Source organism: Mytilus trossulus, chromosome 6, assembly GCF_036588685.1.
Source record: "Mytilus trossulus isolate FHL-02 chromosome 6, PNRI_Mtr1.1.1.hap1, whole genome shotgun sequence".
In the NCBI taxonomy this organism is placed as follows: Eukaryota; Metazoa; Mollusca; class Bivalvia; order Mytilida; family Mytilidae; genus Mytilus; species Mytilus trossulus.
This window is the reverse complement of record NC_086378.1, coordinates 9,395,951-9,420,839: the sequence shown is the minus strand read 5'-3', so window position 1 is coordinate 9,420,839 and position 24,889 is coordinate 9,395,951. Positions and strand designations below refer to the sequence as shown.

The 24,889-nt window shown below is 32.3% G+C and overlaps 3 protein-coding genes across 3 annotated transcripts in view; 2 read left to right on the top strand and 1 right to left on the bottom strand.

Moving 5' to 3' along the window:
• Nucleotides 1-12,458, top strand: LOC134720736 (zinc finger protein 507-like). The gene is made up of 2 exons (XM_063583199.1): nt 1-87; nt 3,713-12,458. Exon 2 carries the CDS (start codon nt 3,765-3,767, stop codon nt 7,920-7,922), a length of 4,158 nt encoding a protein of 1,385 aa, XP_063439269.1. The 5' UTR covers nt 1-87; nt 3,713-3,764; the 3' UTR covers nt 7,923-12,458.
• Nucleotides 12,459-14,134: 1,676 nt separating this feature from the next.
• LOC134720734 (GPI mannosyltransferase 1-like) overlaps nt 14,135-24,889 on the top strand; it is a 34,893-nt gene continuing 24,138 nt past the window's right edge. The window contains exon 1 of the mRNA XM_063583197.1: nt 14,135-14,234. The gene's annotated coding sequence lies outside the window, so the exon portion shown is untranslated. The remainder of the gene's footprint in view (nt 14,235-24,889) is intronic.
• Nucleotides 15,933-21,915, bottom strand: LOC134720733 (protein asteroid homolog 1-like). The gene is made up of 2 exons (XM_063583195.1): nt 21,811-21,915; nt 15,933-18,193 (listed from the first exon to the last, which is right to left on the bottom strand). The coding sequence occupies exon 2, from the start codon at nt 18,171-18,173 to the stop codon at nt 15,981-15,983; it is 2,193 nt and encodes a 730-aa protein (XP_063439265.1). The 5' UTR covers nt 18,174-18,193; nt 21,811-21,915; the 3' UTR covers nt 15,933-15,980.

Sequence of the window (24,889 nt, the reverse complement as noted above, 5' to 3'; positions counted from 1 at the left end):
CTCTGGCGTACGACCAGATCACGTGACTATTTTGATCGCCATCATGGACATTCATTAACCTGAATCCTTGAATTTTCTGCTTACAATGTAAGAGTTCACCACATAAATCTGAAGAAGGGTTGATTTTGCACTATTCGTGGGCCTAGTTTTAAAAATATTCAATCATTTTTCACTATATTGCAGTAATCTAAGATGGAAAACAATGACTATTTGCAAACCACGTTTTTGAAAGTGTATGCGGTCGGTATGACACAAATACTGTTTTGGAGGGACAGGGTAAAGATATTAAATGGGAAATAGACAATTATTTTAATCTGTACTGCTTCTATTTGACTTACAATAAACAAAAGTTTGATGGTGTATTGGTTTATCAACTTTATAGTGAGAAACATGACCATATAAATAATGTACATTTATTGAATGATCAACATGGTATAAATAATACCATGTTGATTATTCAATAAATGTACTGACTACTGTCAATAAACATGAGGCAGGTGCTACCTGATGAACTCCTGGAGGGTTTAGTTGCAAGTTTATGTTTTTTGGCTTAAAAAAGAGGGACAAAAGATACCAGAAGGACAGTCTAACTAATACATTAGATAATAATAATAAACTGACAATGCCATGGCTAAAAATAAAAAGACAGACAAATAATAGAACAGAAGACACAACTTAGAAAACTAAAGACTAAGCAACACAAATCTCACCAAAAACTGGGGGTGATCTCAGGTGCTCTGGAAGGTTAAGCAGATCCTGCTCCACATGTGGCACCCATTGTCTTGCTTATGTTATACAATTTCTGTATAAAGTCTTATTGGGTAGGTCAAATTTATGAAAAGGGAAGGGTATTGTAGTTATGACAAAAGGTACATATCTTATATCGTCGGTGGTTAACCTGATGGCATCCGTAAAATTTCAACTTCAATATTTGGAACTCTTGGTTAATAGCTTCCTTGTGAGCAGCAATCCTCTATCAAGGAAATCATGATAGGATACACAAGTTTGGGAATATCGTATCAATTCATTGGTAGATATATACTCCGTTAACATGTACATAAAATGATGTACAGTGTATGCCGCCATTATAAATTTTGGCAATTAAAATACAAATGTTTACATAGCTAAAAATAAAAAGACAAACGGACAAATAAAAGTACAGAAGACACATGTACAACATATAAAACTAAATACTAAGCAACACCCACCACAAATTTGGGTGATTTGAATTGCTCTGATTCCAAATGACCCGAAATTATGAACTACATGTACAGGTCAATATACATTATACAGCCTTCAACAATGAGCATAGTTCATACAATGTAGTCAGCTCTAAACCCTGAAATGAAAAACGTAAAATCATTCAAACATAGAAATTGACAGCCAAATTGATGTACAAAAAAAATGAACGAAAAACAAAATAATATATATGCAACAAACAATAACCCCTGAATTACAGGCTCTTGACTTTGGACACACAATAATTTTCCACTAGTTAGCATACTTCTGTTCTTAGTTTTAAGCTGAAACACTGTTGGTTCCATGATTTTAGTTTGGTAAGGGGCTTAAGTGTATAGATTATATTGTCATCTATCATTAACAGTCAATAGATTTACTCAACATGACCAGAAAACACAAATAAAAAATAAGTAAGAAATAGTCTTTAATCAATGCAATGTGTTTTTCTTAATTATTTCAATCATTAAATAGTCAATTTACTAAATTGTTTGTAATTGATATCAAATTGTGGGCCCATATGCATTTTGCACATAAAAAATTGACCACATGCATAAACTTCATGTAATGTTTTTTTCTGCTACTTAGTGATCATACATCAAACTCGTGTAAAATTGAAAATACAAAAATATTGCATAATTTCATTTTGTTTAAACAATCAAGATAATAGCTTGTATATTAAGATAAGAAAGATCAGCACAAATTTTCTAGATAGTCATACTTGAAGTGACAGCTAATATAATATAAAGGGATGATGTGGCATAATTGCCAAAGTAAAAACTCTCCACAAATGATGAAGAAATTAAGAATAATAGGTCTACTGTCACTGTAACTATATTTGTATGTTTTCATCTTAGTCAGGGGGACTTTGGGTAAATCTATGGGTCCAGGGGACTATCAGGGCATAGTTTCCGACATGTACCACTTGATGAGCTGCCAAAAGTTTTTCAAAATGAGTATTCTTAATTTATGTATTGTTTAATATTTTTCTGTTTTTTTCATGTTAGGGCCTTTTATAGCGGACTAAACAGTATGTGTTTCTAATTGTTGAAGGCCGTATGATTGTTTGTATACACTTCATTTGAACTTGAGTGGATCTCATTGGCAATGTCCCATAACTCCTATGAAATGAATGGATAAATAAACTAAAATATGGGCAACTAAACATCATGTCATGATGACAAACTGAAACATTCTACCAATTGTGACATGTACAGCTTTCTATAAATGTAGTACAGAGTATAATTGTCACAATACTAAAAGAATGTCCAATAAAATCCGTACGATAACAATTCCAAATGTTTGAATAAAAAAAACCTGTAATATGGTCACTTTTCAAAATGGTATGGCGACTATGGCCAAGTATGTTAAACAGCATCGGAGGAGTTCCATTTACAAAATTTTGTGGCAATCCAAAAAAATAAAATTGGTCAAGGTCCGCCTGACAAAATGGCAATGCAAAATACATGATAGATATACAGCAAACAATCTTACCAAGTATGAGAGATTCCTGTAAAACAGTAAAGAAGTTAATTTCACAAGGTGTCTTGTTAATTAAATAGAAGGTCAAAGTCTTTACTCCCATAAAGATTGTTATAGCGAACCAAATGAAAGTTTTCCACAGAGTCGTCTGCTCTTTACCAAGGTATTTAAACTTTTGCAAGTTTACCTGTCCCATTGAATCAATACAATAGCTATTGTTCTTGGTGAAATTTATTCACTTGGACATTTAAATTTCTTCTAGGAGAAATCTATCACTCATTGATTAATTTGCTTGACCAAAAAAATATCTTCTTTGTTGATTGAAATACATGTATAAACTCACATAAACTGCATGTGATACAGTTTTTATTCAATATCAGTAATATATATTCAATCTGTTCAATATAAGCACTGATTAAATTATCAAAAGTTTATTTCTGATTTTTTTTAAGTACTGCATGCATTTATGTTTCAAAGAATCTGCATGTTTTTCATGGTTCTTCAGTTATAAAGAATACATTTATGAAGACCTTTATTTAAACATTTTCATTTTAAGTTTTTATTTGTGAACAGACTAAAAAATAGCAAATTTTAATAGGTAAAATGTTGAAATTTGATCAGAAATCAACTTTTAATTTTTAAATCAATTTTTCTATCAAACAAATTGAAAATGTGTTATTGATTGAATAAATACAACATCACATGCAGTTTTATAATGACTTATTTGTACATATATTTCCAGCATTGTCAGTTCAATTTTTTGTTCAGGTAAATTAATCAATGCATGATATATTTCTCCTAGAAGAAATTTAAAGGTCCCAGTGAATAAACTATACAGAGAACGTAACCTGTTGTATCTGTTAGATGGGACAATAGAACTTACAAAAGTTTAAATCGACAGGTAACTTGCAGGTGAATCTGTGGAAAACTATGATAGGCTTCACAATAAATCAAACTCAAATCTCATATATCAACTATTTTTTTTTTTTTTCAGGTGGCAGATTGTAAGCTGTAAAAGTTTTTATAAAGATCTTAATTCAATTTGAATGATGTCCTCTGTCAGTGCTAATCATTTTCAAGCTGTTAATTCCTTGACAGGAATTGTCCAGCCGTCTGTGCTATCTGATAATAATTCAGAATCTCAACAATTTACAAGTGGTCAGAATCTCAGTCCGTTACAGGCAGTAGTAAATCAAGTACAGAAATCTCAAAACCATGACAGTTCCCTAGAGGTTAAGATGTCCGACCCTGTTATTACCCTATATACATCCAAAAATGTCCAGTCGCCTCAGAAACTGGTGGAACAACTTGCTAAAGAGAAAGGATTCATGAACAGTCCAATCATTATAGTAGAAAATATTTCTAAAGTTACATCTGCTTCTTCCATGACAACACCTACTACATCAACATCACAGTCACCACCAAACTTATATGTATCCATGCCAACTCCAGAATCGTCTGCCCAAACTTCACAATCGTCTTTATTGACAAGTCAGGAAGTACATAAATGTGAAGAATGTGATTACTCTAGCCATAACAAACATTACCTAAAACAACACGTAGATCTGGTCCATTGTGCTAGCCGACCATATAAATGTCCCTTTTGTAATTATGCTGGGAAGCGTAGCCACTCTTTACGAGAACATCTGATGGTTCATTCAAATGAGAGGCCTTTCGTTTGTACTCATTGTAATGCCACATTTCGTAAGAAAGGACATTTAACCAATCATGTTAAACTTCATCAGAAGATGGTGGCCTGCCCTATATGCAAGGTTTCCATTTATCAGCCAGATGTTGAACCACACATGAAGTCTGTTCACAATGTTGATAAACTGTATGTGTGTGATGTGTGTAGTTACATGGCTGTTAATAAAACAGAGATTGAAGAACATCTAAAATTACACAAGACTCAGTGCTCACAAATGTATGTGTGTGAAATGTGTAATCACAGGAGTAAGAGTTTTGAACATTTTTGTGCACATGCTGAAACACACCGCGAGAGTATAGAGGCTCAGAAGAAAGCAGAAACTGTGGAAAACATGAAAAATGAACCAGTTCAAAATATACCCATTGAAAGAAAAATGATGAAATGTTCCGAGTGTGGGTTTGTATCTGGTGATATTTTGAAGATGAAAGAGCACATGCTAGTCCACATTGAACAGGAAGAGTCTAGTGAAAAAACACCTCCAACCTCAAAAGAAGTTGCAGAAAATACAAAGCAGCCACCTCAGAACACAACACCTGAAGGCAAAGCAGAATATAAATGTGTAGAATGTGAATTCTCTTGTAGTGAAGCCTATGTATTTGTAGTTCACATGCTGACACATAGACCAGATTTACAGATTCACACAGACAAGTCACTGGAATATCCTGAACAACCAAAACTTAATCAAACACAGCCTCAAATCATGAATGAGATGGTTGTGCAGCAGAAGAAACTAGATCAAAAGATGCCCATGTTGCCCAAGACTATAAAACTACAGAAGATTCTTAAACCAACACAAGATGCTGATAAAATACCTATTGTCAATTACCAGGATGAAAAGCAGGTTGATGGAAAGTCAGAACCATGTAATCCAGCAGCAAATGATACAAATCAGGGTACAGAAAGCTTGCCTTTTGTATATAACACATCAAATGCTAAATTTAGATGTACTATTTGTGGTTATACATGTGACTATCAGCGAACAATCAAAGCTCATATCTGGAAACATTCAGGTAATAAAGATATTGATTATCCTATGTTTCAGAATGGGCCCTTGAGTATTTATGAAGAAGTATTACTTCCACCAGGAGTAGAAGGAGAAAAAACGTTTGTAGCAACAGCAGTACCATCAGCCGAGAGCCAAGGAGGAAATCTTCCTATGTATAACACTAAAACAGTAGTTTTTGAGAAAGCTCAGGAAATTAACAAGATGTCTTCTGTTAGCCCAGTAGCTCCTTTTCTGGCAAATATGTTAGCAATGAGAGCCAAACAAAAGGATACAAATGGAGAAAGTGACAATTTACCTTCCTTCAACCAGCCATCGTCAACATCTGATAGTATCCAAGAGATTTTGATCCCTACACAAACTTCAACAGGAACAACTGTCATTTCAGTATTTTTGGACACTGTGAATACTTATGAAAAAGGGATCACATCTTTACCACAGAATCCTGCTGAGAAGGTAGTATTTATGTTACCAGACCAAGGACTGATGAGTTCAAAGGTCACCACAGGACAATTGGCTCCTAGTTCTGTGCAAACTGTTACTGTTGCAGACTGCCAAGAAAGTGAGACTTACATGAACCAGTCTGAAGCTATTCAACAAAATGTTGAAGTTGAAACAGTAATTTTAAAACGACAACCAGAGAACCTTGAAACCCCGAAAATATATTCAACAGAAGACAGAAAAAATGTCGTGGTTGAATCAGTGGATAATACAAATCTTATCAGCTACACTAGTATAAAAAGTCAACAAAACAGTCCTCGTGCAGTGTCTGAAGTCAGCCAATCAGAATTAAGTGATTCTGGTGTAGGATCTGATACAAATACTGTTATAGCATCAACTGTGGATAAGCTAATAATAGAAACTCTTCCTAGATCTGAAGAAGACTTAAAAGAAAGCACAATTTTTCAAGATTTTGGGACAGAGGTTACAGTATCGTCTGTTGAATATGACAAAATAGAGGAAGTGATTGACACTGACGATGAAACGTCAAGTAACGAAAGTGACATGGAGATCGTACAGGAAGAAGAAAATACAAGGAAACGTAAACGTATACCATCAACTTCAATGACAGAATCAGCTGTTACTCTACTTTCACTTTTGAAAAAAGGACCAAATGAAAATCCAGCTTGTCCTACAAGTTTAAAATCAGAATTCTCCCCGTCAGATACTAACATAGAAACAGAAACAGAGGACAAACCTAAACAAGGTATTTCGTCATCATTACTTGCTGTTATTGAGCAACTAAGGGAAAGATCTAAAACAGAAGCTGAACTCGAAGAAGTTCCAGGGGTTAAAAAAACTAGCAAGAAACGTATGAAACGAGAGTTATTGGAGGATTTAACAGAAATTGAAAATATGGGAAATGTAGAACGAATGGAGGAAGAAGGTGAAGTCAGATATCGTTGTAAGTTGTGTCATTATTCAAATCTTAGCACATTTGTTATCAAGCAGCATATGAGATTACACAAAACTAAACAGCCATTTGAATGTTCACTTTGCGATTTTATTGCTACCTCAAGTGAGTCACTTCAGGATCACATGATTCAGCATTGTAAAGTTCGTACATATCAGTGCAAGTTATGTACATCAGCTTTTAATTACAAAAGTCAGCTGAGAGCTCACATGAGAGCTCATACAGAAAAAGAGGTTTTTGTTTGTGACGATTGTGACTATGAGACAACAAACCCAGTGAGTTACCGTAATCATGTTCGGGGTCACAATGAAAAGAAACAATACAAATGTGAGGTTTGTGATCGGAAATTTATTTCGAAATATGAACTGAAAAATCACAAGAAACAATTGTGTAGCTATCAGAAATCTTTTCAGTGCGATGAGTGTGATTTTGTTGCAATTGGACCTCAAGAACAAAAGCAGCATGCGAAAATTCATAACAAAGAGTTCAAATGTGCCAAATGTGAATATAATACTACCAGCATTACTCGGTTTGAAAATCATGCTAAAATTCATGATGAACCAAAAACATTAAAATGTGAGCTATGTGACTTCCCAGCAGTATCCAATAGGAGTCTGAAATCTCACATGAAGCGACATATCAACGATCAGCGGTTTGTACAACAGCCGTTGGAGCAGTATAAATGTAATATCTGTGGTTATGTATGCCACCATCTGCCATCGTTAAAATCCCACATGTGGCGACATGCCAGTGATCAGAATTACAGCTATGAGTTTACAAATGAAGTTATTAATGCAGCTATAGATTATGATAGTAGACTTGATACTTTTGAATGTCAGAAGGATGATATTAGAGCCTTTTTCCAAACCATTCGGCAAAAGTTAAAAGATCGTTTGGAAGGTATGAATGCTGCTAATGTTGATCCACAATCTGCTGCTTGCTGGGTAACTTTTAGGTGTTGTCAATGTGGATTTGAGACCATTAACAAAGCAGAACTGAATGTACATATGAAAAGTCATTCTGATATTATTAAATGGACACTGCAAGTGAATGATAAACAGAAGAAAGAAAAGTTGTAATGTACATAAATGTAAATTGATGAAAAAATCAAAATTTCACGGAACTTTCATAGCTTAAACTTTCAATACTCCAAATTCAAAAAAATCAACCAAGTTTTTTTTAACCCATTCATTATTTGAGTTCAGTATGTTTTTTTTTTTTTTAAATTGAAATGAATTCTTTGGGCTTTATCTATGAAAAAGAATTTAGACAAGATAATTTTGATATTTCTTTTAAGAAAAGTGTTTTTCCTTCTTTATCTAAAGGTGATAAGGTCCTCTTAGCAAATGCTTAGCATGCTAGGTTTGAGTTACAAGAGTTTTTCGGGTATTTTAAGAATTGTGTATTATGGTTTTTACAAGTTTCTGCTATTGTTTTAGAATATTCGGGTCTACAACAACCAATGTAAAGTACTATTAGTTTTTGTTTATATACTTAGTTAAGATGTTTTCAAACTGCCAGTAAAAAAGACTTTTTATTTTCCATATGTTTTTTTTAAACTTTTGATGATTGCAATTGAATGAATTAGGCAATGAATATTTTTGCAGAAACTTGAGAGAATTAAGATTAAATCAGCATTGGTGTTTTATGTTACTAGCTGCTAAGTTTTGAAAAAGATAATGTATTATATCTTTTTGTACATGTACAACATGTACAATGTATGACTATTTTTTATCTGTAAAATATTGTGCAATTTTCACATAAGGCAGATTGTGGACTAAAGTTAAGAATGAATTAATTCCAAGTTTAACATCAATATGAATATATATAATATAAAGCAAGCATTGCCAAACAATGTTACAGTTCATTTTTATGTTTGAGAGCTCTGACTTATTTGAATAATTGTTTAAAGCCTTAACTCATTATTAACATTTGTAAATGATCATTCAGATCAGTAAAATTTATGGTGAGTTAATACAGGAATTACTAAAACTGAGAATGTTTTTGCTTGCCAGTGTAATAAAGATGTGTAATACACATTTCTATTTGTATATTTTGAGCCAGAAAGCTTTAAATTTGTTATATATTTTTGTGACCACCATTTATATTTTTGTTCTTTTAATATGTTATATTGACATTTATGTTAAGACTACAAGTTTAGTAGCAGAGCTAGATGAAATCATTTGCACTTCATATATATTTTTTAATATAAAGGTTATTAAAAATATTATAGTTAGATCTGATGGTAAAACAAAAATGTTATTTGAAGAAATTATACAAATTATCTCCCCTTTATCAAAAAGTTTTTAGATATTTTGGAATTTAACAAATTTTTCATATTATGAGGTATAACATGTATAAAGATATTATGAATTTATGTTTCTTTTGTCTGTTTATCTGTTTTGAAATTTCCAAAAGTTGTAAAGCTGTCTCATTGGCAGTCTTAAAGCATTTTATTTCTATACATGAGGGAGTAAAGACCAATATGAAAATTAACTTGCAGATAATCCAGTATTATTATTATTATCAGAATAACCCTCAGTTTCTGAGGATTGGTGTTTTGGTTATCATGAAAACCAGGGGCTGATCCAGAAATTTTCACAAGGAGCCCACTGACTGCCAGAGAGGGGCCCGCTCCAGTCATGCTTCAGTGATTCCCTATTTAAGCAACCAAATTTCTCCTCAAAAGGGGTTGCCAGGACCACTAACCCCTCCCGTAAATCTGCCTCTGAAGACGTAGGTTATAGGTCCAAAGAAATCTCAGTTTTCTAGACAGAATTACCAATTATTTTAAGTCTATGAAGTTTGTTGAATTTTAATTGGATATCTTTCTAAATTTGGTCCGTTACTGTTTATAATTTATGGTTGTGATTAAACTTTATACATATTAGTAAGTTGATCTCAATTTAAATTTTTTCCTTGTCTTTATATTCTGAGAACTAAGATATGGCTTAGAAAAATGTATTTTAAAGAAGTTACATAGAGAAAGCTGTCAACAGTACACAATCAAACTTTTTGCATACATATATTATTTATTTCATTTATTTGTTTGATAAGAAACAAGCATAAAGTATGTAAGCAGAGATTTTTGTAAATATTTATTTTATGATGTATACAATATCATATAGAAAAGGAATGTTCTTTTTTTAATGTAACATTTGCAATAGCTTTTCAAATACATTGTTAGGTTTAATGACAATTTACACTTTAAATGGCAGTATCATTCAACATTTTTAAGAAAATATGTATTTTGATGACATGTCATAATATTTGAAAAATATTGTCCTAGTTTTCTCCCTTGAGGAGTAGATGTCTTAAAAAGGGCACTTTGAATTGGATTTGAATCAGTATAATTTCTTTTATTTACTTATAAGAAAAAAACATGAAGCTATAAATGAAAATGTATGAAATTGCACTTATTTGGAAACTTATTGCACATGACTTATACAGTTTATAAATTGTAGCTTCTATTACCAAATAGCAGTGGCGGATCCAGAACTTTTCATAAGGGGGAGGGGGCCTGCTGACTGACCTAATGGAACTCCAGACATGCTTCAGTGATTCCTTATATCCCCACCTGGATCCGCTTATGAATAGGTCTGAATTTAGAAGATCTGGTTTGTTTTAGTTTTTGTTTATATATATATCTGTAACCATTTTGTATTTAGTGCTATTTTTTATATTTGCTTGTATTTTTGTTTGTCTTATTTGTCTTGTTATGAAATCTCATACTTAGAACTATTCTGAAGAACCTTTTCATACTGAAGAATTATTCGATCTGGCTCATTTCAAAGTTATAAACTTTTTTGTTAACAATTTCTTGTACTCCCACAAGTGTATATTTGAATTTGATCTGAAAAATAGAAGAACTACATTTATATAGGAGACTTTTTATGATGTTTATTATTAGGCAAAATAAATTTGTCATTGCCTTCTGATAGGGCAAGTAGGTAGATAGAATCATTTTATTTGTTGAAAAATGATTTACAGGCTGTACAGACTATAAATTATCTGGGGCTCTTTACGACTAAAATTTATAGTTTTACTGAAATGATCAATACTTACAAGTATTTTTACTCGTAATGTTTTTTGTTGTTAATGAATTAAAGTTAAGGGATGGTAGAGGACACAGAATTGTTGTTGAAATTTTAAGTTGTCTTTTGTATGAAAAGGCAATAAATTTCTTTTTTGTATTTAAATATTTTTCATTAACAGAACCAAACTTTATTTAATATCAATCAATAAATGTATATCCTCCATCAAATCACTGCAAAGGAATTTAAACATTTAAAATAACTGATCGTTTAATCAACTATTGAAAGTGACCTTGCCCCACACGCCAATGGGCGTAATGGGCAGTAAGTAAGTAAGCAAGTGACCTGCCCTGATTTGAACAAAAATCAGTAACTATCATATACTTTTGTAATTTAGGGTTTAAAAAATCTTTAAGACTTATAAGTAACAAAAGAATATATTTGTGACAACTCTATAAATCTGTTATCCATTCTTTTTAGTTTGACATTATATTGATTATAACGATTATAAACATCTAAAAAAGGCAGCAGGCTAACGTTTTTATTAATTTTTCCTCGGATTCTACCAACATTATCTGATTAATCTATTTGTAATATCTTCAATTTTACATTTAATGAATTAATTTATATTAGGACCTTATCTTCAATGATTTTAACTATAGTATCATTTCCAGATGTTATATATCTTTTAATTTAGTTTTGTATATTACATATACATGTATATTTTTTGGCTTATGAGCGTCATGCACAGTTAAAACGTGTAACCATATGTATAAGTGAATACATTTGTATTATATTCTGTTATTTTTGTATCTGACAGTGATATTATTTGAATTTTGTTTCATAAAATCTTTGGTACTAAGTTCACAAGATTATTTTTTTTATATTAAAAAAATCATCTTTTAATATTGTATTTTATGGTAAAAAAGAGATGGGCATTACATTTCATTTGTAAATTTACAGTACATGAATTATAACATAAGAGATCACAATTTAAAGTAAAGAATCATTTTACAAGAGTTGACACTTTTTCAAGTTGGAAAAAATTCTTTTGGTTATAACGAAATCGAAGTGATCTGAATGACTCAAGGCCTAGGAGAATAAAAAGTTTCGTTAATAATTTTTGTTGACATCTCGTCTAATTGTGGTACAATGTTCATAAATGACGATCTAGATTTACATTTGTAAAATTGTACTCTTAATATTATGCATTTAAAAATAACAAGAGGAAGGATTATAACAATAACAAAGATTTTTTAAGTTGGAAATGTTGAATCTGATATAGTTAGGTATATATATATTCTACCATTATGGTAGAATTAATTAGCTTTATTTTTCTATTAAAACAAATTATTATTTTTTTTTATTAACATTTTAAGTAGATATTTGTATTACACAATTCTTAAAAAAATCCACTGGTTAGATGTTTTTATTTCTTTTGACTAAAATTTTCAAAGAGGTTACCCGGTATATTGGAAGAAATAGGATCTGATTGTTATTTCTGCCATGCTGTATTTATTGTCCTATAGTCATAGCCATGTGTTTGTTAAAGTTTAATAGTATTAAAGTATGTTTCGTGTTTCATGTGTATTTTATCATTTGATGATTTTTGAGTCGGGTTGTTCATGTTTGTCTGTTTCAAACTTTAATAAAATATAAGCAGATGTGGTCAGATTGTCAATGAGACAACTATCCATCTGAGTTCAACTGACGAAAAACAATTATAGTTCACTGTAGATCTTTCAACAAACTGTATTACTCACTTAGCTATAAAAAGGTCTCAACAGGAACATGGTAAAACAGTTTATCTTCTGAGAAAGCCTTATTGAAAACACAATACATAAAAATACATATATTTTTATATATAAGGTTTTTCAAGGAACTTCTTTGCTAGTCTCTAATTTACAATCAAAGATGTAAGTAATTTTATTGTTTGTTTACCAAACTGAAAATACAGGTGTTCCATTGGTAAAATATCCACTGTAATCCAATATATGTGTTGTGTGTATGCTTTTAAAAACATATTTCCCAGGATGCATCAGATTTTAAAATGCTGAATGGAGTCAAACTTGGCAATTCAGTATTGAGCCAGGGTCAATAATGCATAAAATAGACAATAAGAATCAGCATAAATGGTGGAAAGTACAATTAATCACATCAACCATCCAACTACAGACTCCTCCATATAATTGACTAATGAACCATAAAAATGAGGCAAATATCCGATGACAATGCCAGACAGACATATACACCAAACAATCATTTCACACACCAAACATAGTTGAGTAAGTTGACCTATTGCTAATATTTAAAAAAAAAATAAGACCAAAACATGAAAACTTAACACTGAGCAATGAACCATGAAAATCTGCTAGTTTGACAAGTACACCTTATAATCATTCCATACAACAAATATAATAGACCTATTGCTTATCACATCTGATATATATGGACTTGGCCACAAACAATTAACCTTGTTCACTGATCCATGAAATGAGGTAAGATAAAAACTGTCTGACAGACATGAGGACTTCGCAAGGTACATACTAAATATAGTAATCCTATTACTTAGAATAATAGAGAAATTGACATTACAAAAAATTTCAACTATTTTCAAGTAGTCATTGAACCATGAAAATGAAGTCAAGGACAATGGATATATGACAGACATAAACTTCAAAGCATAATGCATCAATATACAAAGTATGAACAATCCAGGTCTCCCACCTTCTAAAAATGTAAAGCTTTTGAGTAGTAACCTAATGCCACCGCTGGCCCCAGAACACAGTTATTTCGTATTGCATTACTTTTAGACAATAAACTCAAATTAAAAAAAACGCACCTGCTCTTTCTCAAAAAGATTTTAACAGTGTAGTGTACTACCCGTGAGACAAATAATATCAAAATTATAGAAACTTCTACCAGCTCTAACTCAAAATATTGACAATTCTGTGTTGAAGGGTTGTAAAATTTAGTTTGACAGCTTCAGACGTGATAAAATTTGACCTTTTAGAACTTAACATAAAGATTTGGTGCCCAAATTTTTTTGACATGTAATTACATCCCCCTTCTTAATATTTCATGCATTTAATATCAAGAAATAAATTGGGAAAGTGTATCAAATAAAACATGCAAGTTATACACTGTTTCCACTAGGGACTATATTCGTACACAACGAAAACCAAAGGACGATAACTGTGTCCTTGGACCCGCTGCCAGATCTTTATCTCTGTCAAGTTTTCTGCGACAGAAGTTGTAGGCTCTACAAAAAAACTGCAAAGTGCAGCTACAAGTATTACTTGCGCCTTTAAACAGTTTTATTTCAGGAATCACTGCTCAGAACATGCAAAACAAGAAGTGTGTAAAGCCAAAATATATTAAAACAATGGGATGGAAAAATTATCATTTTGGTTTTGAATGCATAGTTTCAGCCTAAATTTCAATCAATTTTAAAGCAATTATATCTGAATGCCCTGAGTTCAAACCCAAAGTATCTTTCTTGTTTCATTGTCACAACACATACCCTTACTATTGTTTTTTAAGACTGTCTAATTCAAGTATGTCTTCATCTTTCTGACCCTGTTTAATCATGATTTCAAGGCTGACCGCTGTTGAATTGGAAAATTGGATGAGGCTTAATTTCTGTAAAAATCTGTCATCAGAAAGTTGACATTATGCCTCCTAAATGTTATTACATTTGTCCATGACAACAAGAGCAATACCTTTTTCTGCTTGTTTTAATATTATGTTGTCTGCAACTGCACAGCCATATATTTTAAGAAGTGGCAGTGGACACGTGATCACCTTGTATTAAATTTTGTCAATATGTTTAGGAATCCATTTACTTTTTTTCTGAATCTTGGAATTTCAACATTTTTTTCTAAATAATTTGTTTTATCATTTTTCAAGCAAATCAAGTTATATATATATTTTTGAGCATTGCAAAATGTATCAAATTTATAAATATTTTTCAACAGTTTTTTTCATGAGCTCTATCATTTTGTTTGGCTACAGTATGTGAATAACTGTCTTTGTTGCATTAAATTTGTATGTTTGTTTATTTGTGGGTAGATCTTGTTTTAAACAGTCTTTTTATAAAGAGTACAAACAATGTACATGAATATCTTGCAATGGTATTATAATTTCATTGTTAATGACTTTGTGGAATATTATAGGTCTGGTTTTTAACCTGCATCTTGTTAGGTTTGGCTGTTTAGATTAAGTAGGATTTCAAATACACTGACGTTGCTCCGATATCTGTTGCAGCTCTTCCAGTCTGTATGGATTTTTTCTGAAGTGTGTGGATCCCAAACTGTGTAGCAATATTCAAAGTTTGGTCTTTATATAGTTTGATTGGCTCTTTCCTATATTAATTCTTAGATTTCATCTTATAAAAGATCAATTTGGTTTTGCTACTGATTGATTTATATGTTTGTTCCATTTGAGACCTGACAAAAGTGTAATGCTTCAACATTTTGCTAATTTCCTTTTCTTGGATATGGCCATGCATGTTGTAATAAAAATGCATTTTAATCTTTTATTGAGATGATATTACATGTATGATATGAAGAGTGGAATGAGTGGTTTTTCTCACTGTTGAAGGCCATCGGCATACAGTTGCCTTTCATTGTTTACATCCACTGCATTTAAATTTTGGTGGAACATTGTCTCATTGGCAATCATACAACATCTCCTTATTTTAATACTTGAATGAAATCATTGCAGAATTATGTAAATTATGAAAATAATTACAAAACTGTAGACAGGAGTGAAATCCTTGCATAATCATGCAAAAACGTGCAAAACTGTGCACTTAAATCTAAATCATTAAAAGTCTATTAATGTTGCAAAAGGAATTATGCAGCTTTTTTCTAATTGTGTTCAGTACAAATAAACCTTGAAGAATTATGCATGTTTTTTAAGTCTGATGTCAAAATATCTTCATGGGCATGCCTAGTTCTGCAATTATTTGTACCCATTTATACCTACATACAAGATATGCCAAACTACATTGAACTATAATGAAACTAACTTTTTTAAAAGCAAAGACAATCATTTCTATTCTTTCATTTTTAATTAAACAAGTTTATACTTTGTAAGATATTAACTATCAGTATCATCAGAATCGTTAATATCTAGAAAATTAAATCTATTTGTCAGTTCACAAGCAGCTTTGAGATTTGTTTTCACTTTTATAACAGTACTCTTATCAATGGTCTCATTGGTAATTAAAAGTTCATCATCTTCACTGTCAATTTTTTTGTCTACTGGAGTAGCCGCCTTCTTTTTCTTTCTATTTCTGGACCTTTTATTTGATGATGTGACAGTTTTTAAACATTGATCTTCATCAACTGTGGACAAAATAAATGACATCAGATTTTGAAACAAAGAAAGAGCAGGGGACTGCTTTACTAACATTTCTGATATAAAAAGATCGGGAATTGATCTTGTTTGCAGATCCTTACAAAAATTGTACAGAAAACTTCCACAGAAGATTGCTGACGGATTAACAGGTGGGAATGGAAAACCCAATATTTGATTCAAATGTGTAGTTGACAAAAAACATGACTGAAACTGAGCAAATCCATGAATGATACTTATATCAATAGGATGCTTCATAGTATGTTGAGGTGCATGAAAAAACTTTTCTAAATTCTTTTTCAGTTTTTCTCTCTGGTCTAAAGTAGATTTTGTAAATGCTGCATTTATTGTGGAATCGTTTTTATCCTCTTCTTCAGTAATTGTTCTTGCTGACAAAGCAACCCAACAGACCAGAAGTGTTTTTACAGAATGTAAATTTGTTTTAGGGTCTGCATTTCTTATCCAGAAAACGACTGCCATTATAAACAAAACTATGTCATCACTGATAATTTCCTTGTTACTTTGATCAAAGTTTAGATTAAAAACCTTGCACAATAGTTCTCGCTTTCTGCTACATTTTATATCCTCTATCTCACCTAGCCCTGGGAGGTCACCATATCCTTCCACTGAAGGAATGATTTCAATTAGATTTTTCTTTACATTTTTCTGTCCATCTTGTCGATCATACTCCTCAACGCAACATTTTTTTGACATTTCCGTACATGCAAATTTTTTTAATTCGTCTCTCAATAATATGCTGTACAAAACTTGACGTAAGTATGTAGAACAACTGTACGATGAAGGCATTTTTATTTCCTCCACTTGACATTGTAAGATATTTCTATGAAGAACCAATGTATTCTGCATGAAAGGTGGCATCTTCCCTTGCCTGTGAAAATCTATGAACCAAGATGGAATGGTGTTTTTATTATAACTTAATGTCTGATAACTCATTGATGAATCTTCTTTTTTATTGGTGAAGAAATCATACAAACTGAATGAACGGTATGTGGTAATGTTAGTATATGCATCCATTGATTTTTTAATTAATTCTTTCACACCATCTCGTCTTTCAGGTTTAACTGACAATATAAGCCTGTTTACTCCACTTTCAATACTTTTCAAACTTTCCAGCCAGTTCATTATCTTCATCATTTTGGTATGTGTTCTAGTAACAGTAATGCCTAACGGAGCATGTTTAGGAATTTTTAAAGCCGAATAAAATTCTTCAAAGGTGTGAATATTTACGTAATCATTTCCAAGCACTGTTGCCATTAGAGGCAAAACTTCCTTATCAAGTTCTGGAAAACATGAAATAAAGTTTTGTGTGAAATACCTTTTGACAGGAAGATATTTAAATTCTTTGCCATCACTGTCTGTTACTGTTGGCTGGACTTCAAAGTTGACGCTATCAAATGGAATAAACCCATCGGTTAGATTAAGAACATAAAAGTCGCTGTCAAAGGAAATAACTGGACATTTGAAATCATTTGCTAATATTGCTATCTGGTTGTCTGCTTCAAAGTCACATGTTACATGAGGAATACCAAGTTCCTCTAGTGCAGTCATAAACACTTCATATGACAGGATAGGAAGAATCTTTCCCCGGTCAGAGTTTATTATTGCTCCTGATAAGAGTATCCTTTTAGTAGCTCTCTCTAATGTTGTTTTCAGTTTTCGATCATCTGGCTCATACCCACCATCAAGGATAATGTAAGGTTCTATATCACATGATTTTAAAATGTCGAAAAATTCTTTAATTTTTCTTGAAAATTTATCGTAATCACCTCCGTGTGTGAAACCAACATTGTAACTATAGAAGAGTAGATGGTAGAGATTGTTACCATCGATTATAACTTTAGAATGATGAAGCTGATAGTCTTGTAGAAGCTGCAAGTTATCATCTATCAAAGTTGTCAGACCTGGGATGCCCATGGTGCTTGTTACTATATCATCTGAAATGAAAAATGGAAAGATATCAATAAGAGTTTTTATTCATCATGTTCATGTATGCTCTATTTGGATATGGAGAAATATTTCATGAGAACTGAAACAAATTTTGGATGGTTAAGTGTGTCAGTTAGATCATACTGAAATATTAGTGAAACTAACCTGAACATGATTCTTAGTTACCAAATCTAAAAATACTAAACCTCAACAAGTCCTACATTTCTTATCAATTAAGTTCCAAAATTTTGGAAAGATTGAGTACATTTTTTAACAAGAAATCATGCCTTAAAGGATGTGATAGAATATGAATCATTGTGCAATCCTATTATCATATATATAATGAGATTACAATTTATGATTGATTTATGATAAAAAAAAAAAAGTTGAAGCAAATCAACCAGATAACCAAATTAATAATGTAAAATTTCAAAATTGAAATTAATTTCAAAATTGAAATTAATTTCAGATGTATGAATAATACCAATAATTGTGTAAGTATAGCATGGTAATACATAGTCCTCAACCAGATGAAAATTCGTTGTTTTCATGATATCAGAACAAAATTCTAACTTGATCTGTAACTTGTAATTAACTATAAAACATTAGTATCAAGTCAAGTCAGTTTCTTCAAGCATGACAAAAAGTGTAAAAACTGATTGTTTTAGTGTATTTTCTTAGTCAAAGGACCATAACTCTTCAAAAATCATCACACCATAACAAAATTCAAACTTGATCTTTAACTTGTTACCATAAAACAATCAATTATGTATGTTTGTTATGCATATACATCACATGTATCAATCATGCATATAGACATACATGGTGTGAAACTCATTATTAAAAGGCAGTGGTTATTTTGCAGGATTTTTGGCAAAATAGACTCCTTGTCAGCTGGCAAAATAGCGATTTATATAGAGTTTTGCAATAAGAAATCTTTATACAACTATGTCTTCTTTAACCTTTCCTTCATTGAAATTTTTGCTTTGCATACTTCATTTGCATAGGGTATTTCAACAAAATATCGAAAATATACTTTGAAGTGTTAATATAATATAATAAAAACAAATATTTAATCAAATAAATTTTAGTCAAATATTCTTATGAACATGATGAATATCCTTTTCATTTTCGATACAAATTTTATTAAGTCTGATGCAGACACTTTGTAGTCAAATTGTTTCAACTGAGGTACTACACAGGTGTCATTATGGAGTAAAGGGGTGGCATCAAAAGGCGTCATTATGGAGGAAAGGGTTAAACATTTACAAAACCTGTATATTAAAATTGATATTTTTTACAGTCTCTAAAACATGTCTTTTTAAAATCTTTTAAAAAATAGAATATTAAAATTGATACTTGTACTTTATTTTTCTTTAATAGAAGGTTTAAAAAAAATCTTTTGAAAAAATATATAATAAGCATAACAGCAAAGCATAGGAACCCATATAAATATCAACATTCTGATTTAAACTTTAATTTTTTTTATTGCACCATAGACTGTAGATTTCTGTTTAAGTTTAGTCTGGTTTCATGGCAAAGTACCCTAAAACTGGCTGCAACTCTTTATATCAGTTGAAAATTAAGTTCAACAGAAATAAACGTATGTCATGTATGTATAAAAAAGAAAATGTGGTATGATTGCCATTGAGACAAAGAGAACAAATGACACAGAAATTAAAAATGTATCTCATCTTATGACCTTCAATGAGCAAAGCCCATACCCCATAGTCATCTATAAATGGCCCCAATGAAAAAAAACACAGTATATTTAATAATTAAATGAGTGCAGTTTATCAAAATTGAATGACTAGGAAGCCTGCAAGGCGAACAAAAAGGTTATTGACATCTTGCTTTATATATTATGTATATCATTTGAGCCGATAGTCTCCTTAAAAATATATACTTCATAGATTCTTGACTATACATCTGAAATAAAACCGTCAAAATAGCAAAACTCTAAATGAATCGCTAATTTGCAGGAGCCTGCAAAATAGCCCCAAGGAGGCTATTTTGCCAGACCAGAGGCGGTAAAATAGCCCATAAAGAGGCTATTTTGCTGGAGCCAGCAAGATAGCCCCTGTCTTATTAAAATGTACTTGATTTCTGTAATAATCTATATCATGTATATTCTTCTCTTTTATTTATATATATATTTCTCATAATTCTCCACTGTCTCTCCTTCATTGTATATATGTAATTATATGCTGCACTCGTTCTATTTGACAGGTCAAAAAGCTTGACTGTATATTTCTATGTCATGTATACAGTCACTAACCAGACATCAATTTTCCGCATGAATATTTAATTAGAAATTGCTGAAATTATATTAAATTATTCATACGACCTCTGCAACATATTCTTGTTTCCAATGTATACACCAATGAGTGAAATGACTCAAGTTGGTTTCTTTTACAATTCTTTGAAAAACATGTTTCATTCGTTAATATTTTTGTTTGCAACCTATAACTCTTATGTCATGTATGTATTATGCTTATTGTTGATGTTTTAGTCAATACTCAAATGTATTCAATCACCATCAATCATGAGTGACAGAGTTCCCGAAATATTTTTTCCCCTGGTGGTCCTAAAAGAAAATCTACTGGTCCTTACTAATAATGCTTTTGAAAAATACTAAAATTGTGTCAGTCCTACGCAAAATTTTGGTGATATCCTGAGGACTGACACTTTTCACGAACTCTGGAGAGAGGGTAGGAGGGGTCCTGATCCTAAAATCCTGTGCTTAAAAACATGAAATTACGAGGTCCCGAAATTCTAAAAAAAAAAATCCCAGATCCCGAAAGGGTAAATCCTGAAATCCCAAGCTTAAAAACACCCGATCCCGGAGTCCCGATAAAGGTCCTATCCCCCCCTCAATCATGGATTGTGGGTTTCAACAGGTAAATTGTACATTTCATTGTGCTGTATATTTCTTTCGACTGCATGATATGAGGTATTTTTTAAGGGAGATTTTCCCCAATATCTAAATCAAATAAACATGATAAATAACATCATGAACATTAACACATTTAACAACAATTGAAAATGTTTTTTTTTAGATTGCAGTATAAAGACAATAATAGCGCATTGACTTAACATATCATTTATAATCAAGGATATAAGGATTCTGCCTGAAACTGGAAAATAGCTCGACAAAACCTCCCATTTCCCTATTTCTAAGCCTCATCCTTATATTGTTGATATGTCAATTAATTCAATGCACTATTGTCTATTTAGTTTGTCTTTTATTTGATGCCATAGCCATTTATGAGGGGCAGCAAGATTTTTAGCCTCGGGACGTTGATATAGGGTGCTTTTAAGCTCAGGATTTCTCTTTTCAAAGTTCAGGATGTCAGGATGAATCTCCTTCCCCTTTTTAGTACAAGGAAATCATTTGTTTTATATTCTGGTAGTGGTATTGTTCTTATTTTTTCTTCTTCTATTTTTGAGTAACATTGATGAATATTGTGTAAACTGTATAAAAAATAATTTTATTCTGCCACTGATTCTGATTTATTTTTTTAGAAAATTATATTTTTGGATGTCCCTCCCCCTTTTTGTTTGTAGAACACTTCTGTAGAAAGTGTCAACAATTCCATATTTCATATATTGACTAGTAGTTTACCGTATGATCCTAGGTGTAGTAGAATATATAATTAAATTGTTGTTACATGTAGCTATTGTTACATCTTGGTTGAAATCTAAACAGGTGCTTGTCCACATTCGGCATCAATCGTAACTACTCGGCCATTCTCGCTACGCAGTACAATAGCTAGTTATTTCTTCGTGCAACCAGAAAGGCCGAGTTGTTCCGATTGATTCGGCATGGGTGTATTATCTCCCTTGAACTTGCGATGTTGTCTCCCTTGTTTTGTCGTCTATCTTGAACTAAAGCGGTACCACGATTTCCCGAGAACCCTCGAGAACTACGAGAACAACATAATATCCCAAAAACAAGATTATGTATCCCGAGAACAAGATTTTTAATTGTGTTATAGGTGTTTTTATTGTGTTTTTACTACTTTTTACAATAATAAAGAATACTAATAAGAGATAATACTCGTTTTTATTCAATAAAAATGCAATTTGAGGTCAAAAATTCGATTTCTATGTCTTGTATGCAAAATCCTTGTTGAACACAATATGGCGGACATTCTTATGGTAGACAACTTAAGAAAATCAAAGTATTAGAAGATCTTAGAAGAACTGACAGAAAAGAAAAGTATCAAATGCACTGAAAGAATAGATTTTATTAAAAAAATGTTAAAAATTCATATAAAAACTGACAAAATATAACGTCCGCCATATTGTTTTAAGGAATAAGGAATTTGCCTCATACAAATCTATTTTCTGAAGATTGCGTGTACTTTTATTAATTATGAACGCCATAAACCTTAATCATTGTATGCTGTTACACTTATTTAAGCAAACAACACATATAACACCATAAAAAATCTTGTTCTCGGGATATATAATCTTGTTTTCGGGATATTATGTTGTTCTCGTAGTTCTCGGGAAATCGTGGTACCCGAACTAAAGTTGGAGTTAGAATATCCCCCGATTCTACCACGAAGAACCACGATAAGCACCACGGACTTTAATCAATAAAATAAATACATTTGGTCATCTATGAGTTATATAATGTATACGTAGAGATTAAGATACATCAAATAGTCATTAAATAAAAAAAAAAAAAAAATTTAAATCGAGTTTTTTTTTATATGGACTAATCCAGAAATTAAGCACCACCAAAAAACAAACTTAACACCACGGGACGTAATTTCCCTCCCAATGGTCCAACAGACGGCTTTAGGGGTCTAAAACTCTCTCTTGGAGTCTTAGTTAGTTTGAAAGGCCTATTGGTTCACAAGCACATGTGGTCAAATTAAAGCCCAATGGGTCTTTTGGGATATATTTAATCAAATACAGATTTTTAAAAGCACCACCAAAAACAAACTAAACACCACGGAAGGTAGCCTCCCTGCTTTCGGTCCAATAGACAGATAAAAGGGTTTAAAGCAGATCTTTGGATTCTAAGTTAGTTTGTAATGCTCTTTTGTCCATAGGAACCTGTGGTTCAGCTCCAAAGTCCATATGATATGGCGCTTTAGGGTATATTATATCAAAAACATTTAAATACATATAAAAACCATCAAAAATGAACTAAGCACCACGGGAGGTGGCTTCCCTCCCATCACTCCAACAAACGGACAAAAGAGTCTAAATTACCCTTTGGGGGTCTAACATAGTTTGTAAGGTCCATTGGTCAATATGCACCTGCGGTTCAATCTATAAGTTCATGGGGTCTTTTAGGGTATATTCCATTAAAGAAAAATATAAGCACCACCGAAAACGGACTTAGCACCACGGGAGGTGGCTTCCCTCCCATTAGTCCAACAGACAAGAATATTAGTGTATAACACTCTTTGTGAGCCTTAGTTGGCTTGTAATGCTCATTGGTCCAGATGCACCTTGGGTCCAATCTACAAGTCCATGGGGTCCTTTAGCGTATATATAATTAAGAAAAATATAAGCACCACCGAAAAAAATTAGCACCACGGGAGGTAGCTTTCCTACAATTGCTTCAACTGACATGTATATGGGTCTTAAGAACTCTATACATATGGTTTGTAAATCTCATTAGTCCACAGGCACATATGGTCCAAGCTACAAAAGAACTGGGATCTTTTGGTGTATATATCATTTAAGAAAAATATTAGCACCACAGAAAAAAAACTTAGCACCACGGGGGTTAGCTTCCCTTACAATGGTCCAACCGATTTGTATAGAGGTCTAACGTACTCTATTGGGGTCTTAATCGATTTGTTATGCTCATTAGTACACAGGCACATATGTTCCAATCTATATCAGTCCTGGTGTCTGTTGGTGTATATATCATTTAAGAAAAATACAAGCACCACAGAAAAAAAACTTAGCACCACGAGAGGTAGCTTCCCTCCTATTGGTTCAACCGACGTGTATAGGGGTTTAAATCACTCTATTGGGGTCTACGTTGGTTTCTTATTCTCATAAGTCCACATGCACATATGGTCCAATCTACACAAGTACTGGGGTCTTTTGGTGTATATGTCATTTAAGAAAATATAAGCACCACAGAAAAAAACCTTAGCACCACGGGGGTAAGCTTCCCTTCCATTGTTCCAACCGACGTGTATAGGGGTCTAAAACACTCTATAAGGGTCTAAGCTGATTTGTTATGCTCATCAGTCCACAGGCACATATGGTCCAATCTACACAAGTCCTAGAGTCTTTTGGTGTTTATATCATTTATGAAAAATATAAGCACCACAGAAAAAAAAACTTAGCACCACGGGAGGTAGCTTGACTCCAATTGGTCCAACTGACATGTTTCGGGGTCTAACGCACTCTATTGGGGTCTAAGATGGTTTGTTAAGCTCATTAGTCCACAGGCCAAATGGTCCAAATTACACAAGTCCTAGAGTCTTTTGGTGTTTATATCATTTATGAAAAATATAAGCACCACAGAAAAAAACCTTAGCACCATGGGGGTTAGCTTCCCTTCAATTGGTCCAACCGACGTGTTTAGGGGTCTAACGCACTCTATTGGGGTCTAAGATGATTTGTTAATATGCTCATCAGTCCACAGGCACATATGGTCCAATCTACACAAGTCCTAGAGTCTTTTGGTGTTTATGTCATTTAAGAAAAATATAAGCACCACA

What these genes read in the sequence shown, in the direction of transcription:
- LOC134720736 (XM_063583199.1), top strand. Translation starts at nt 3,765, where the DNA reads ATGATGTCCTCTGTCAGTGCTAATCATTTTCAAGCTGTTAATTCCTTG.
- LOC134720733 (XM_063583195.1), bottom strand. Translation starts at nt 18,173, where the DNA reads ATGGGCATCCCAGGTCTGACAACTTTGATAGATGATAACTTGCAGCTT.